General features: G+C 38.4%; 1 protein-coding gene across 5 annotated transcripts in view; it reads left to right on the top strand.

Annotated features, from left to right (window-relative positions):
- The window catches only part of LOC135221981 (inversin-like), a 232437-nt gene that overhangs the window by 174198 nt on the left and 41235 nt on the right, over nt 1–17004 (top strand). For all 5 annotated transcript variants that reach the window (XM_064260078.1, XM_064260076.1, XM_064260077.1 and 2 more), the window contains exons 4-6: nt 3662–3844; nt 9281–9447; nt 11334–11543. In XM_064260078.1, coding sequence (XP_064116148.1) covers nt 3662–3844; nt 9281–9447; nt 11334–11543 — 560 coding nt within the window. The remainder of the gene's footprint in view (nt 1–3661; nt 3845–9280; nt 9448–11333; nt 11544–17004) is intronic.

Below are 17004 nucleotides of genomic sequence, written 5' to 3'. Positions count from 1 at the left end.
AAAGGAATCACTCTCTTGCAGAGGTTTTCTCTCCTTTTCACTCCATTGGATCGTACTAGTTTGTTCCCACAAGAAACCCTGAAACAGGTAACAGTCGAGCTATAGAAAAAATCAACACAAGATTTGTTAGCTCAGTCAGCTAAACATTCTAGAGAGCTGAACTGATTGTCTTTGCCGACTTTTAGTGGCAGAAAATCCTCTTCACTGTCACAGCAGCCCTTTTGTGGCAATAGGGGCCACTCCCAAGCTCATGCTTGAACCAGCCTCCATGCGACAATACTTTTGAGAAAGCCTTCAGGCAAACCTGTCTCTCAAGTAAAAACCTGATCCTCCAGATCTTCCCTGTGGGAGCAAGATTTCTCCATTTTTTCCGAAAAATGAAAAACCAGAGGCGCTGAAATAAGAAAATAAAAATAAATAAATAAATAAATAGGTAGATAAAAAAAATATATTAATAAAAATAAAGGAATAAATATATAATTAAATAAAAATTAAGAAATAAATAAGTTATATAAAGTGTATGGTAAAAGAATAACGGGAAGAGTAGGAGTTTCCTGTAGGTCCCCTGTACATCTTGATCTCGATAGGGAGTGTAGAAGCCAGTCGTCTGAGTAGAGACTGACAATGATTCCCATAAGGTGAAGCCATTTTGCTAGACGGGCTAAATACCGGGTATTAGTGGCATCATTTAATATTAATTAGGACAATAAGCTCAAAGAGGTTTTAGCCTTCTCCCAAGATGTATCAGCCCTCCTCGAGAAACAAGCTGTAGGAGTAGTCGAGGATTTAAGCACAGAGCGATTTCACAATTGCCTGTTTGTCATCCCCAAGGCATCAGGAGGATGGAGGCCTGTCCTGAACATAAGTACTCAGAACTTCTTCCTCCAAATTAAGAAGTTCAGGATGGAAACAAACAACTCAGTCCTGTGACCCATCCAGCAGGGAGACTGGATATCAACAATTGACATGCAGGATGCATACTTCCATCTTCCAATATACCTTGAATCCAGGAAGTACCTGAGATTTGTCAGGGCTCTGTGTTTCGGACTTTAACAGCCCCTCAAGTGTTTACCCGGTATTTAGCCTGTCTAGCAAAATGGCTTCACCTTATGGGAATCATTGTCAGTCTCTACTCAGACGACTGGCTTCTACACTCCCTATTGAGATCAAGATGTACAGAGGACCTACAGGAAACTCCTACTCTCCCAGGATTTGGGCTTTCTGATAAGCTTCAACAAGGGTCAATCGATCGTCTATTTGGGGATGACGATCGATGCTCTAATTTTCTGGCTTTTCCATCTCACCGAAGAATTCACAACTGCATACAGAAAGTCTAAAGTTTTATCCATTGTCCTTCCTGCTTGGCAAAGGAATGGATGAGTCTCCTAGGAACCCTGTCAGCCATCAAGAGGTTCATACCTTTGGGAAGGCCACATACCCGTGTGTTTCAGTTTTATCTAAGAGCCATTTGGGCAGAAAAGTCTTCCCAGACTCTTATGTGTTCCCCATCACTCCAAAAATTAAGAAGAATCTTCGGTGGTGGCTATTAGAAGGAAGATTTTTAATGGGAAAGTCATTTCTCCCTCAGAACCCAGACCTAACATTGTATTCAGATATGTTAATTCAAGGCTGGGGACCTCTTTTAAACAACAGAGAAGTATCTGGAACATGGTCATCAGACAAAGAAGTTACACATAAATGTAAATGAGCTGAGAATGATTCACCTAGCGCTTCAGTTTTTTGCAGCAGAGGCGTACAACAGGACAATAGCAGTCCATTTGGACAGCATAGCAACTGTGCTAGCCACTGTCTTAGTAACTGTGCTAGCCTATATAAAGAATCAAGGGGGGACTCATCCTTTCTCGCTTTACGAAGTGACGAAAGACTTCCTTCTGTTGGCACAAGACAATCACACCACATTGTGACCCGATTTATTCAGGACAAACTAAATGTCCTTGTGGACGAGCTAAGTCAGGGCAAACAGGTTCTACCAGTGGAGTGGACACTGAATCCGCAGGTGTGGACTGACTTGTGGAAACGGTGGGAAAAGCCATTGATAGACCTGTTAGCATTTTCAAGGAATCCTCGCCTCCCACTCTTCTGCTCTCTAACCCCCAATCCCATAGTGTGGGCAACAGACGACATGATTCAAGATTGGTCACCCCTATACGTATATGCTTTCCCACCGTTTAGTGGGCGTTCCTCATTGGATGAGTGATCTTTGCGTTCAGCTGCCAATCTGGTGGTCCGAAGTTCAATTCTCTGCTCAGCCAACGCGGAATCAGAGGAATTTATTTCTGGTGGTAGAAATTCATTTCTCGATATAATATGGTTCGGATCCCACATTAAGCTGTAGGTCCCATTGCTAGGTGACCAATTGGTCCCATTGCTAGGTGACCAATTGGTTCCTAGCCATGTAAAAATATCTTATCCTTCGGGCCAGCCCTAGGAGAGCTATTAATCAGCTCAGTGGTTTGGTTAAACTAAGATATACTTAACCGTTCAGTGAGGGAAGTCTTGAAGAAGTTCGTCACTCACTCAAACATACCAATGACCTTAGTGGCCCCCTTTTGGCCACAGAAGCAACGGTTCTCCAACCTTCTAAAACTACTGTCAGATTATCGGAGACTATTACCACAGAAGAGAAGGCTTCTCACACAACCTCACTTTCAATGTTACCACCAAAATTTGTCCACTCTCACTCTGACAGCCTTCAGACTGTCTGGGAGCTTGTCAGAGCAAAAGGTTTTTCAAGAAAAACTGCAGAGGCAATTGCAGGATTTAGGCGCCAATCTTCTGCTGCAGTCTACCAGACAACGTGGGCAGTTTTTAGAGACTGATGTCAGGAACATCACATCTCATCTTCTAAAACAACCGTAACCCAAATGGCAGATTTCTTGCTGTTTTTGAGGTCATAGCATGGATTAGCTACCTCTATTATTAAAGATTACAAGGCTATGTTGAACTCTGTGTTCAAACATACAGGTGTGAATATACCTATTAACCACGATTTCAGTGATATAATAAAATCACTGGACACATCAAAGCAAGAGAAATTAATATTAGTCGCCTGGAATTTGGATGTGGTCGTCAACTAGATTTCAAGCCCTCCGTTCGAACCCTTAAATTCCTCTTCCTTAAGAAACATGACAAAGAAGACTATTTTTATTGGCATTAGCCACAGCAAAATGAATGAACGAGCTTCAAGCGCTCGATAAGAAAGTGGGTTTTCCCAGGGCAATGGTGTTTGCTCTTTAATCCTGAGTTTTTTTGGCGAAAAACGAGAATCTGTCTAACCGCTGGCCACATTCGTTTCATCAAAGTTTGGTCAATATCCTGGGCCCATCAGATCGGGAGAGAGTAGTCTGCTCCAGTTATGGCATTAGAAGTGTTATATTGAGAGGACAAGAGACATTAGAGGCCCCTCTTGATACCTATGGTGTTTGGTAAAGAATCCCTCACGACCGCTATCTAAGAATGCGGTAAGTAGGCGTGGTCATTACCTACACCAAAACAAAAGAACGCTGCACCACATTTTTCAAATCTTGAACTGCCATTTAAGTGGAAACTATAGCTATGTAGTTATTTGGTAAATATATATACTATATATATACACAATGTTTTATTTTAAAAATATAATTTTTGTTTTATTTTATTTTAGGGATACCACAGTATGGGTCTTCACCGTTGTTTCACACAGGTGCTGGATATCACCTTACCCATGGTTCCCCACATTTAGGTGGCTTATATCATGGGACATTTTTCTCGCCAGGGCAGGCTGGATTGCCTCTCCATGCTGCAGCTATTATTGGAGATGAACAGAAAGTTAAAGAACTTTTACAAGGTGATATATTGTGGTGCTTGTTTTGAAGATCACTCCCCTTAATTTATAATACTTGTTATCACTGACTGCCTTTAATACTTATGACTTTTGTATAAATGCATTATCAATGTCTTTATTTCTCTTGAAGATTGCGAAATGGATTCGTTTCTGTACTAATAAATTATGAAGTAGATTATTATGAATAAACTAAGTCCTTTATTCGGTGATAAAAAACATGGAAAATACATCTAATATCATGAAAATGCTGTGTTGATTTGAAATACATTACTGCTCTTTTCTGAATTTATGAGTAAAACTGTATTGATTCATCATATAGCAGCTTTTTATCAGCTCACATTAGCTTTTTGTATTTATTTGTTTTTTTAGGAATGGGCCTGATTTTACAGTACAAATAACTCTTAAAATATAGAGTGTACTCTGCTTCATTTTGAATGTTCTCCATTGAGTGTGGCACTTTGCAGACCTTACTGAAGAGAACCTTTTAATTAATGGTAAAACTGCTAATGGTCAGTGAAGGAAATACTAAATATTCTCAAATAAAAATTAAGTTTAATTAGGCCTATAGTATTGCATATTAAATAGATTAAATTGTTGAGAACTGAATATGAGGGTGTGCAATTGCTAAATCTTTTATTTTTATGCTTAAATTCCTAAGAGGACTGAATTTCCTTATACTATTGAGTAATACAAGTATGATTGTTCACTCTTAAGATAATCTCTTCTTACTACCACAGGGAACACTGCCCAAATGTCATCAGTTGCCTTATGTATGGTAAGGGCAGTATTAAATACCCAAATAAGGATAATGCAAGATCAGAATAAGTCTGTGTCCGTTAATGCACCCATTTATAAAGTCCTCAAGCTTACCTTCTCCCTCTGTCTATGGAAAATGATCTTTAGGTTATACATTTTGGGTGTGTTTCCTCATAATTCTAGGTTGCATGAGAGGTGAGAGATAAGACTTTTATCTTAGGGGATTAATTCAGAGTAAGTAGACTTGGATTTTTATTACAGTGCTACTATTCACCAGTTTCTAGGTAGTGGGTGGACAGGTGATTTATTTAGCTTCTGTATCCACCCTACTCTCATCTCAGTTATGATTACAGTAGTACCTCATACTTCAAACTTGATCCATTTCAGAAGGCTGTTCAAAGTACGATTTGTTTGAAATATGAAACAAATATCCCCATAAGAAATAAAGGGCATCAGGATAATTCGTTCCAGCCAACCTAAAAAGTCCCCCTATTCACATTTTTAATAATGTGTTCAAAAGTTAAATTAAGAGTGTAATGAAACAATACATTATATGGAGTAAAATTGTCTAAAGTTTATTTTTTCTATGTACGATTTACGAACTGCGTTGGTAAAAATGGCGCCGGCTGGCTGGGGGATGGAGGGAGGAGAGACAGGAACCCTTTGAGAAAACCAAATTGGTTGCAGTGTCCAAAGGTTAATAAAATCAATTTTATTCACATATTAAGTACAGGGACAATCAAAGGAATCGATAGTGTGTGTGTCCGATTGTAAGAGAGAGAGATAGTAATTGGCATGTTTACACTTAGATCTCAAGTGTGTGAAAGAGATTAATTATGCCACAATACATAACCTTACTGTGGGCAAACGGCAGACTTTTAAAACAGACATGAGGATTTTGCAAACAAATAAGTAATAAGTCAAGAATGCAAGAAAAAGAGAGATAAAATAACTTTTCACAAGGAAGCCATTTCAACAAATAATCGAGGGCATTCAGTAGCCAGTTTGTTTATCACAGAGCTGAGCTACTTTTACAGTAGTAAAATATCGTAACAAGCATTTGTCACTAGATTGGTATTTTACCATAAAAATAAAAGTGATTTGTGAAAATCAAGTGTAAGTGACAGAAATGGGCGAACAATCATCCTAGATCAGCTAAGTCAGTGGGAAGCAGAGCCATTCTCTCTCTCTCAGCGCACTGAACACTGACTCGAGCAAGCTTTTTTTTTTTTCTTTTTACTGTATGCATTTGTTTCCATGTTTCATCATTGTTAAATTTATTGTGAAATAATTTTATTTTTTATGTGAATTGGTACTGCTCTTCTCTCCTCTACAATACTATGACACACGATAAATTGAAATCAGTCATTCATTATTCCTCAAAAATATAAATGCTCCCTCCCTCTACCCCAAGTTAGCTGTGTATCACCGCAATGACGAATGATTTTGTTAATCATTTGTGCTAAAGTTAAATGTGAAATGCTTTGTTCTTTCATTTACTAATTTTTTAATATTGTTCAACCAGACCGTCTCACTCGGCGCACCAAACACTGGCTCAGTTAAGACTCTTTCTGTATTGCATTTGATTATTTTCTTATTTCATCATTATGTTAAATTTATTGGGAAATAACGTTGTATTTTTTATGTGAATTGGTTCTGCTTTTATGTATATATTATAGTAAAGATTTTACTCTCTCTTCTCTCCTCTACAATACCATGATGCACGGTAACTTAAAATCATTCATTCATTATTCCTCAAAAATATAAACACTCCCTCCCTCTACCTAAAGTTAGCTGTGTATCACCTCAATGACGAATGATTTTTTTAATCATTTGTGCTAAATTTTATTGTGAACAGCTTTGTTCTTTGATTTACTATTTTGTTAATATTGTTTAACTAGACTGTCTCAATCGGCGCACCGACCACTGTGTTGCGTTGGGGTTTTCCTTTTATTCTCTTGCTCTTTAGTATTAGTCTTTCTTCGGTAGCTTGTTGGTATTATTTTGGAAGGTTATTTGTTATATGGGATAACCTTCCTCTATTTGTTGTGGTTGAGTTTTTCTTTTCTTAGGAACAGGTAGTTATGTAGTATATCACTTACACTCAAATTCTGTAGATTCTGAAATCATAATCAATCACTTAGCTAGTCTCTCAGGAGTTGCTTGGGTGCTGGGACTCTGGGCAAGTTAAACACCACTTAATTAATCTTAATTAGGTATATTAATGAATATAAGTTTACAGTTAGCACACTACACAAAAATTCACAAGGAACAGAGAGTACACCGACACAGCCTCCCCTTATAAGGCTTTGTTCTTGACTGAACTTTCCTGAGACCTCAAGTGAAGTCTCAACCTAACTTCTACAATTAAGCTCCTCCTTAACTTCCACTAGCATACACCCTACTTCTTCTTGAGTGGCTTTTCCTACTTCCGATGCCACCCCTCAATTAGTCTTATTGGTTATCCTAATCTACAGTAACCACCCACTGGAGGTGTCAAAGTTCAGAATTTCCACTGGAGTCAACAGTAATGTGTTTTGGCAAGTTGCTGCCTGTGTTTGGTCTCCTTTTCCAAATTGCTTTGCCTGCATTCTGTTCCTACCACACTTCTACCTCCTTCTGACTTTCATTTACCATAACTCTACCAGTGGATTCTCCTAGCTAATTTCCCTACATATATTTACACAGACTTCTGTTGTATTCCTAACAACACTCGGCCACCTACAGGCAGTGACCTCAATGCCTAAAATTAGCAAAGTTTCCCCCCCAAAGTACTTAATACATAGAAAATACAATGTTGAAAGCAATCATAATTGGCAATATATACAACAATGTTAGAACATTAGTTACTTGAAGGCAAATTATTCAGTAAAGTCTTAATGGTGTTGAGCTTGTTAATAACTAACACGCTGACAATACGGTACATATGAAAGCTAGTATGGTGAGTACTAACAAAACAATATTTACCATTGACATAATGGGTGAAATGTCAGTCTTGTATACATGGAAAAAATTATTAGCTGCTTCAAGTTTGTTAGATGATTCTAACTCAAGTTTGGATCATTTGAAATCTTTGACATGTTCAAAATGATTTATGTGGCTAGATAAGTTTAAGGTGTAAGTAGCAAAAATGGTAGCCTTGTACGTAATACAAATAATTCAAAATAATTACTTCACAAGATGTCACAAAGGATTTGATGTTATTAAACATTATTTGAGATTGGTTATTCCTACAAGTGACCTAAGATGTTACTTGATTCTATGAGAAGACTATCATTTCATCATACAAAATTTGAGCTTTGAAATCAATATATAGTTTAATGATAACAATATTTGACAAAATAAATGAAAGTATAAAGCATTTGATATAAAATATAGCTTTCAATATAACATTTGTCATAAAAGATGTATAAAATCGTACGTAACCACAGTGACGTCATGCCCAGCTGACTTGAGACTCAACGAAGGTGCATTGATATGTTGAGGAGAGAAGGAGAAGAGAGAGTTTAAATATTACTGTATGTATGTAAAAGCAATAACAATTCACATAAAAAGGGAATATCCCAATGAATTTAACGTAATGATAAAATATGAAACAAACAAATGCAATACAAAAAAAAAAAAAAAAAATGTCGTAATTGAGCCAGTTGTTAGGAATACAACAGGAGCCTGTGTAAATAATATGTAGGGAAATTAGCTAGGAGAATCCACTGGCTCAATTACGACTTTTTGTTTTCTTTTTTTCTGTATTGCATTTGTTTGTTTCATATTTTATCATTACGTTAAATTCATTGGGATATTCCCTTTTTATGTGAATTGTTATTGCTTTTACATACATACAGTAATATTTAAACTCTCTCTTCTCCTTCTCTCCTCAACATATCAATGGCCCTTCGTTCAGTCTCAAGTCAGCTGGGCATGACGTCACCACGGTTATGTACGATTTTATGCATCTTTCATACCAAATGTTATATTGAAAGCTATATTTTATATTAAATGCTTTATACTTTCATTTATTTTGTCAAATATTGTTACCATTAATCTATATATTGTAAATGATAAAAAAAATTAATACAGTTTAACTTATGAGACCCAGTAGGCCGTCGAGTACAAGTATAAACTAGATAATCAGTCAGTTCGAAGTACGAGCATTTGTTTGACAAACAATACAAAATTTTCTCAAAAATTTTGTTTGAAAAACAGAAAGTTCGACATAAGAAACATTCGACAAATGAGGTACCACTGTACATTAGTACTTTATACAGTCGAGAAGTGTAAAGACATCATGTCAAGTAGAGATAATATCTTTTCCAACAAAGACAACCCTTATTTAGCAACCAGATTGAAGTGAATAACCCTTAAGAGATGCACACTGTTGGAGGAGGCATACAGAAGTAGAGTTCGAGTTGTAGGTACATGTCACCATAAATATGGGTTTTGTCAAAATCAACCCAATTTATTTATTGAGATAGCAGTTTATATATGGGACAAATAGTATGGAGGGTTCCCTTGGTGAACTTCAGGTACACATCTGGAAAAAGTCAAGTTATATCAATGTTTGGCTAATTTTACCTTTATGGACCTAAAGAGAAATGAGAGGCTTGTATTTATGGAACAATAATTTTTTTTTCATTTGAAATTTAGTCTATCTTTACTCTGGTAATTTTATTCTTCCAACTTTAGATGAAAGTGTGAACCTAGAAACTCATGATCGTTGGGGTCGAGTAGCACTGGTTTATGCTGTTCTTGGCAGTCACCTTGAGATAGTTGAACTCCTTCTCTCTGCTGGGGCAAAACCAGATGCTGTTGATGCACAGAAGTGCACACTACTTCACTTTGCTGCTTACAAGGCAAGTTGAAAATCTTTTGGTGTGTTAGAATGAAATCAGGAGCATGTGAACAGTGAAATTTTTCTGTACAGTAATGTCATGGTAATATGTAAGGGAAGCATATATACTGTACATCTAAATATAGTACTGATTGAAATGCTATAATATATTCTTCTGGAATTCATGCTGTAGAATTAAAAATGCTCATTCAGATTAATTGTCTAGAAGTACTCAGCTTGACTGGCAGTTAGCCTGATTATCTAAAATTTATGGGTAATGGTTGCATGACAGTTTAGTAACTAGCAGGTTCTTTTATGGATGATTAGCATCATTCCTTTTGTGGAGCATACCAGACTTTTGTCACTTTCCATGTTTGATGATATGAATACATTTTGGGAGTTGATCTTGATTTAGTACTTAAGGAGTAAACTTCAATGTTTTTTCTTTTATTTTTATTTTCATAAAATGGTTTAATTAGACCACAGTTAAATGTCTATTCTCTACTGAGAGGTAAAAATTAGAGAGATGATTTAGACAGCTCAGTAAGAAGAGACACATGTAACAGATAAATAGTAAAGGAGAGAAAGCAGTACAGCTTGGGCTGCACGGACACTGCAAAGAACCTATAGTGCACACTATGCTATCATTAAATTAATTCCATGATATATACTTTTCTCTTTCTTTCACGGTGGATTTGCATAGCATCCTGTAAGAACTTACTTATGAACATACATGATTTTTTGCTAGAAAACCATTCAAGAGGTCATCTATTCCTAAGCTTTGTTTTTACAAACCCTTGTTAGACGTTCCACTCAGCTACTATATGCAACCGGAGGTTTCACTTAAGCCAGTCATGCTACTATCCCTCTGCTTGTGCTAAAATTACCTAGGAATGGGTAAATTTTGATTTGCCAGAGAAATGACAGAATTAACTGAGGTATACAGTACTTCTGGAAACTAAACATTCTAAAATAACCACACTATTATATTACAATCTAAGTCAAGTATTAAAGTATAGTTATTCCCAGGTAGGGAACAAGTTAAAGACTATTTCGTTGTTGTTTGTTGTTTGGTAGTGCATAATTCACTCCATAATTACATAATTCAAGTAATGGTAAAATAGCTGTTAAGATGGTTTATAATTTCTTGTAAGCCATTGCACTATGTGAAAGTTGGAAATAGCCAAGAAAATTACTACTGTAACTAAAGACCAGGTGTCTTTCAAGATTTGCTGCTAAACATCTCCAGTTTGTAATCATACACATACTCTAGTGTTGGGCTGCTTCTAATTGATGTGTTAGACAGTTTATGAGAATTTGGTCGAAGCTCTTATCTGGCTTGTACATTAACCATTACAAAATTGTGATAATGACACAAAGGATGCAGGTACTGTATGTAAAATTAAAGACCCAGGAAATATATAAATGTAGGAATTAATATCAATTGTTTTCTGCTATTAATCAGTGGAAAAATTAATATGGATAATCCTTTTGTCCATAATTATTGTGTTCTTTTTATGTTCAGTATTTATTTCTCCATTGTAACTTGAACTTGTAGCATTTAGTATTGTTAATCTACTTAGGAGGAGTTTGTGTGAGGTGCATTTTTGTAATATACTTTATGATATGCAGTTTCCTCCTGAATGCAACTAAGTTATAATGCAACCTATTTGTTTTATTTTTTGCTATACGTACTTGCTATTCATCTAGTGTTTTACCTTAGGGAGCTATCATTGTATCTCATGCCTGGTAGAATAACAAAAAGACATCTTTTTTTTTTTTTAAACTAGACTTTAGTTTCGAAATGAGTGTCAAGCACCTTGCTACATTAAAGTTTCCAAATGATCTAAGCATTGTGTATAATTTGGTGTGCTTCCAACATCCTTCATAATTCATTGCTATTTACAGGGTAACCATGGGGCTATCAAATGTCTTTTACATGCTGTGGAAACAAAATCCAATGCCCTTGGAGAGAAACACAGTGCAGTTTGGCTGGCTCAGGATATGAGGGGTGTAACCCCACTTCACCATGCTGCTCATCATAGCAATCAAAAATGTCTGCAGGCCCTAGTGAAGTATGTCTCACCTGGGACTTTAGATGCTGTTGATCACAAAAAGGTAATTTCATATAAGTAACTTACTAATTAACATAGGTAAAGTGTCTTCTTGCATAGCAGCCTTTTTTTTATTATTATTAAATTTGCAGTAGCAATTCAATTGTATTGTGTAGGTGACAGACTTGGCCCACTATTGAAACAACCGGGTGAAACAACTGGCTGGTTAGTTCTTATACCTCATAGGGATTTTAGTGCCATCAGTGCACCTCATATGGTACGCTGTAGGCATTACTAAAGGTTCTTTGCAGCACAGCGTTCCTTCAACCCTTAGCTTCAACCCCTTTCATTCCTATCATTTTCCATCTTGCTAGCCACCCCCTCCTAACAATTATTTCACATGTAACTGCAAAGTTTTCTGCCTGTTACATCTTTCAGACCTACCTACGTTCAATTTCCTTCCCAGCACTGAATGACCTCATAGGTCCCAGTGCTTGGTCTTCAATCTAAAATGATATTGTTATGATACAATAAAGTTTTATACATATTTACCTGGCAGATATATACTTAGCACTTAGCTATAGACTCCATCGTCCCCGACAGAAATTCGAATTTCACTGCACACGCTACAGGTAGGTCAGGTGATCTACCGTCCTGCCGCTGGGTGGCAGGAATAGGAACCATTACCTTCTAGAACCAGATTTTCTCTTCCACTTGTCTCCTGAGGGGAGGTTGGGTGGGCAATTAGTCGTATATATCTGCCAGGTAAGGATGTATAAAACTTTATTGTATCATAACAATATCATTTTTATACATTCAACTTACCTGTCAGATATATACTTAGCTGATTCACACCATTGGAGGACAGAGGTATCGGAAGAGGACAGTTTCCCCATTCCATCTAGCACGATCTGCACCAATTCTGTCTTTAACATGACTCTTGTCTTTTACCTTGAAAAAATCCTCTCATTCATGTCTACTTCTGGTCATTCTGCACTCAGACCGACTCAGAGTGGAGAGGTTTTTCAGGTCTATTTATAATAGATTCTGATAGAATATCCAGACTCTCTTGGAAAAGCCTTCCGAAACATGCTGTGAGAAGAACGTGACCTCTGTGAATCCAACCTAAGACCAAAATGAGGCATAAAGTATCATCCTCTCTTCCTTTGACGCCCTTCATGTTAATATCTGTTAAGAATTTATATTTAGGGGAAAAAAGACTAAAGTTTATTCCCCTTTTTTAAACTAAAGATGGCGTATATTGCTACCTCTCTTGGATCGAAAATAAGGAAGCAATCTATAGGAAGCCTGTTTGTCTTCCACATTGCGAAGAGATCTATGAAGAAGACTTCTCGCCGGTTTCTTACAACTCTTCCCAATAAATGTTAGACATACGTTAACAGTTATTATCGTCGATCGAGAAGGTTTCTCACGGATGTGCAACATCTTGCAGCGAACCTCTTAAGGATCGTTACGTTCCGTGTCTGTTTTCCAAATAGGTTCTCTTTTGTCAACGCGAACATGGGCGAAAAAAGAGATTCTCGATGCTCCTTGCGATATGAGAGAGCTGTGGAATTGGCCTAAGTGATTAAAATAAATCATTTCATCCTTCCTTGGGATCGACCCCTTTCCGATTAGACGGGGAACGAAATTAGGAACGAATCTTGCCGTTACCGAGCCTGCTGTCAGAGAGGCTACTGGACTCTTAGGTTAATAACTCGCTAAAACGAGAAATTATCTTGGATGGCGCTTCTGGCGCAATTTGCGCCAGGCTGGCGCTTCTGGCGCAATGCGCCAGGCTGGCTCTTCTGGCGCAATGCGCCAGGCTGGCTCTTCTGGCGCTTCTGGAGCTTCTGGAGCATTGAGCCAGCCTGGTTCTTCTGGTATTCCACCTTGTGAGGTGGCGCCAGGTGCCCATCTTGGCGCCCGGCTGGAGCCAGTCACCTAAATTGCTTGTAATTCTTCTTAGATTATGTGCCAGAACATCTGTGCCTTTATGGTAGCCGGCATCCTTTCGTATATTAATTCCGTTCTTAGTAGGAAAAACTTTTATAGACTTAGTATATAGTCCATTCAGGGAAACAACTTCTGCCACGAAGAGAATGTTTCCCATCAGATTCATCCCTCTTCTCCTGAACAATCTCCGTTCTCTAATAAGGTTATGCTTTCTTCATGCACTTCTCGAAAGCATGAGAGCATTATATAATATCGTGCACTGCCGTATTATAATCCTCTATAATACTGTTACATCGAGGTAAACAGCATTAATCTAAGAAACCTTTGTAAGAATAGTAGGAATTCAGTTGTCAGCCATAGAGCTAACTTCGGTATGTGCATATGACTTGACCATGCCGTAGTCTTAATGTGAATTCTCTACTACATTCTTTCCTCGCCGAGGCAGAGAGAGAATGAAAAATTTTCTATCTTCGTTCTTTTCGTTAATAAAACGAATTAGTGTCAGACGAAGGAGATCCTAATGAGAAGCAAGGATCGAAAAGAACCACTCAAGTTTCCTATCCTTGGACATAAGGCCGTAACCTACACCTCTATTATTTGAAAGAGCCTCTAATCAAATAATGAAAAACGGTTTGCTGCAAATATCTATAGAAGAGGATGATTTATAATCCTCTTAATAGTAATGAACTAGGAGAAGGAGGGGTGTGCAGGACTCAAGAGACTCTCCAAATTCTTGCAATAAAAGGGTGCTAAGGTCTTGTAATCTGAAAGACCTGAACCCTCATTGACTCCTAGTCTGATATATCTTCCATCTCTTGTCCCATAATGTTGGGAGAAGAATGAGTCCCCTGAGGAGAGCGCCTCTCTTCACAAGGTGAAGGGCTTTAAGCAGTAACAGCCCCACCCTGACAAGGTTACGTTCGCATGTGCGACATCTTGAGTACCTGGCAGGTGAAGGCTGATCCTCCAAAAAACGTCTCTCCAAATCAAACCATCCTGACAGAGACGAAGTCGCTTATGTGACCACTAGAGTCCCCGTCATGAGAAGTTTGTTCTTGCGAGAAACTTCCCACAATCTCAGCCACATCCTGACACGGGCGGCGGCCGCCTGTGCGACATCTTGCGCCCCTGTCAGGAAAAACTGATCCTGTGACAAATCTCAAAGAGGAGACTCCTGGATAATTCTATCTTTCAACACCACGAAGCTGGAGATCCTGGAGCCTGGCTCCTGCCTGGAGCCTGGAGCCTGGCTAGCTCCTGGCTGGCGCCTGGCACTTTCTATAAGAAGTGCTGTAAGAATCGTAATTTGACAGTCCTTCCCTCGTTGGAGCCCAGTCTTCTGAAACTTCCTCTAATTCGAGTCGATCAGAAGGAGATTGATCCTTTTTATCGGATAATTCTTCCATAGACCTCACTTTCTCTGAAGGCGAAGGACTTCTAATCGGTGAAAAGACTGAGTGACGTCGTAGCACTATGTTGGAAAGCATGAGATGTTACAGTGTCTAAAGGATATCCGCTAACTGGCGATTCTTGCCTAGCTGGCGCCTGACGCCTGACTGGCACTTATGGCGCCTGGCGCCTGCCTGACGCCTCTGGCGCCTGGCGCCTGCCTCTTCTTTTGGCAGGCTCCTTGCGCCTGTTTGGATCCTTTTATCCTGGCAGGCGCTTCTCTCCTACGGTAGGTGCATTTCTCATGGCAGGCACCTCGCGCCTGGGAGGATCCTTGATCATGATATGCGCCTGGTTGGCGCCTGGATGAAGCTGTCCATATCAATCCAAATTTCATCCTATGTACGTCTCTGGACAGGACTCTTGATTGGAAGGAAAACTTCCTTTCTAGGTACTCATACCCATGACGAGATTATCTTGCATAATCCTGAGAATCTTCGTCGATGAATCTTCCTTCTCCTTATCCGCCGAGGGTAAGGAGGTTTAATAATAAGGGAGAAACACTGTTTTAAGGATGCCTTTCCAATGGCTATCCTTGGCAGTCTGGGAAGTTCTACAGAACCTGCCGAGGGGACGCCTGACCGGTGGGGATTCTCTATAACCTCCGTAAGGCTTTCGACATTCCTTATCCTCTGGGCCTGGGAGCTTGAAAGAGGTCTAGGCCTGGGAGCGAGATAGAGCCAATCAGACGCACCCTCCATTGCAAAGGGGGAACACTATAATCACTTCTTACCTTTTAGTAGCTCGCATTTTGAGCTACCTCCCTTTATCTTCAAATTGCAACTATGAATTTGTAGTATCTGTGAAGTAAGAAGGTGATGAGGATGCAACACTACTAGTACTGTTAATACTCTAACTGCTCGTTAGTACGAGAGCTATTAAAGCTTCTAAAGGAAGCGTATCTTAGTTATAAGCTTTTCTGACTTCCTAGAGTAGGAAGTTAGTGTTTTATATTTCGTCAATCAAATTCTAATACTTATTACGTACACGTATTAATGAATAAATATTATTATTTCCCTTTCTTGGAAACTATGTGAGTGTCTACCGAAAATTTCGGTAGTTATACGTCATATATTTTTCGAAATTTTCGAAACCAAATTTATTAAAAAGTTAAAGCGTATGCCGAACCAAAGACCCAGTACTTCCCTGCAAAAGACAGCCCAGAAGATCGATGGCGATGAAACACGAAAATCAAGTCAGGAGGTACCGCAAACGTATGTTTACAATACGGCCGACAGAGAAAATCTGGTTCTAGAAGGTAATGGTTCCTATTCCTGCCACCCAGCGGCAGGACGGTAGATCACCTGACCTACCTGTAGCGTGTGCCGCGAAATTCGAATTTCTGTCGGGGACGACGGAGTCTATAGCTAAGTATATATCTGACAGGTAAGTTGAATGTATAAAACTATATTCCATTCCATTCCAATTGTGTTTCTGCTGTGGTTCATCATACATCAGCACCATTGCAGTAGCCTTTTTCTTCTTTTTCAGTTGTCTTGACAGGACTTCAGTGAAGTATTATCGCTTTATTTTAAGTAACCTTAATGTTTGGATTAGCTTTTTAGCATTTAGGTTCAGAATTTTCATATTATGTCTGATTCTAGTTCCTCTAGCCTTCATTATTGTAGCAAAGGTTGTAAGACCAGATTGACTAAATTTTGCTATGATTCAAATAGTACAGTTTGCAGTAAGTGTAGGGGCCAGGAGTGTAGTAGGGAGAAAACTTGTGCTGGATGTATGATTGGGATGAGGAAAAATGGAAAGTTCTTAGATCTCACCTGGACAAGTTAGAAAGGGATAGGAAGAGGAAATTGGCTTCTAGCCAAGAGATGGTCACATACCCTAGAAACAACTTCTAACCAGGGTTAGAAGTTAGCCTGTTATTCCCTCTACTATTCCTGACTTTCCTCTTTACCCTTAAACTCCGAGGTGGTATTTCCGAAGGTGTCTCCCGGAGAGGATTTTTTTTTTTTTTTTTTTCAAAAAATCACAACACGCTTAATTTTCAAGATTAAGAGTTCATTTGTGGCTCCTTTTTTTGTCATTGCCTGAAGTTTAGTATGCAACCATCAGAAATGAAAAAAAATATCATTATCATATATAAATATTGGAATATATGA

The sequence above is a fragment of the Macrobrachium nipponense genome, chromosome 3 (genome assembly GCF_015104395.2).
Source record: "Macrobrachium nipponense isolate FS-2020 chromosome 3, ASM1510439v2, whole genome shotgun sequence".
In the NCBI taxonomy this organism is placed as follows: domain Eukaryota; kingdom Metazoa; phylum Arthropoda; class Malacostraca; order Decapoda; family Palaemonidae; genus Macrobrachium; species Macrobrachium nipponense.
The sequence above is the reverse complement of the archived record's forward strand: the minus strand, read 5'-3'. Positions and strand labels throughout refer to the sequence as shown.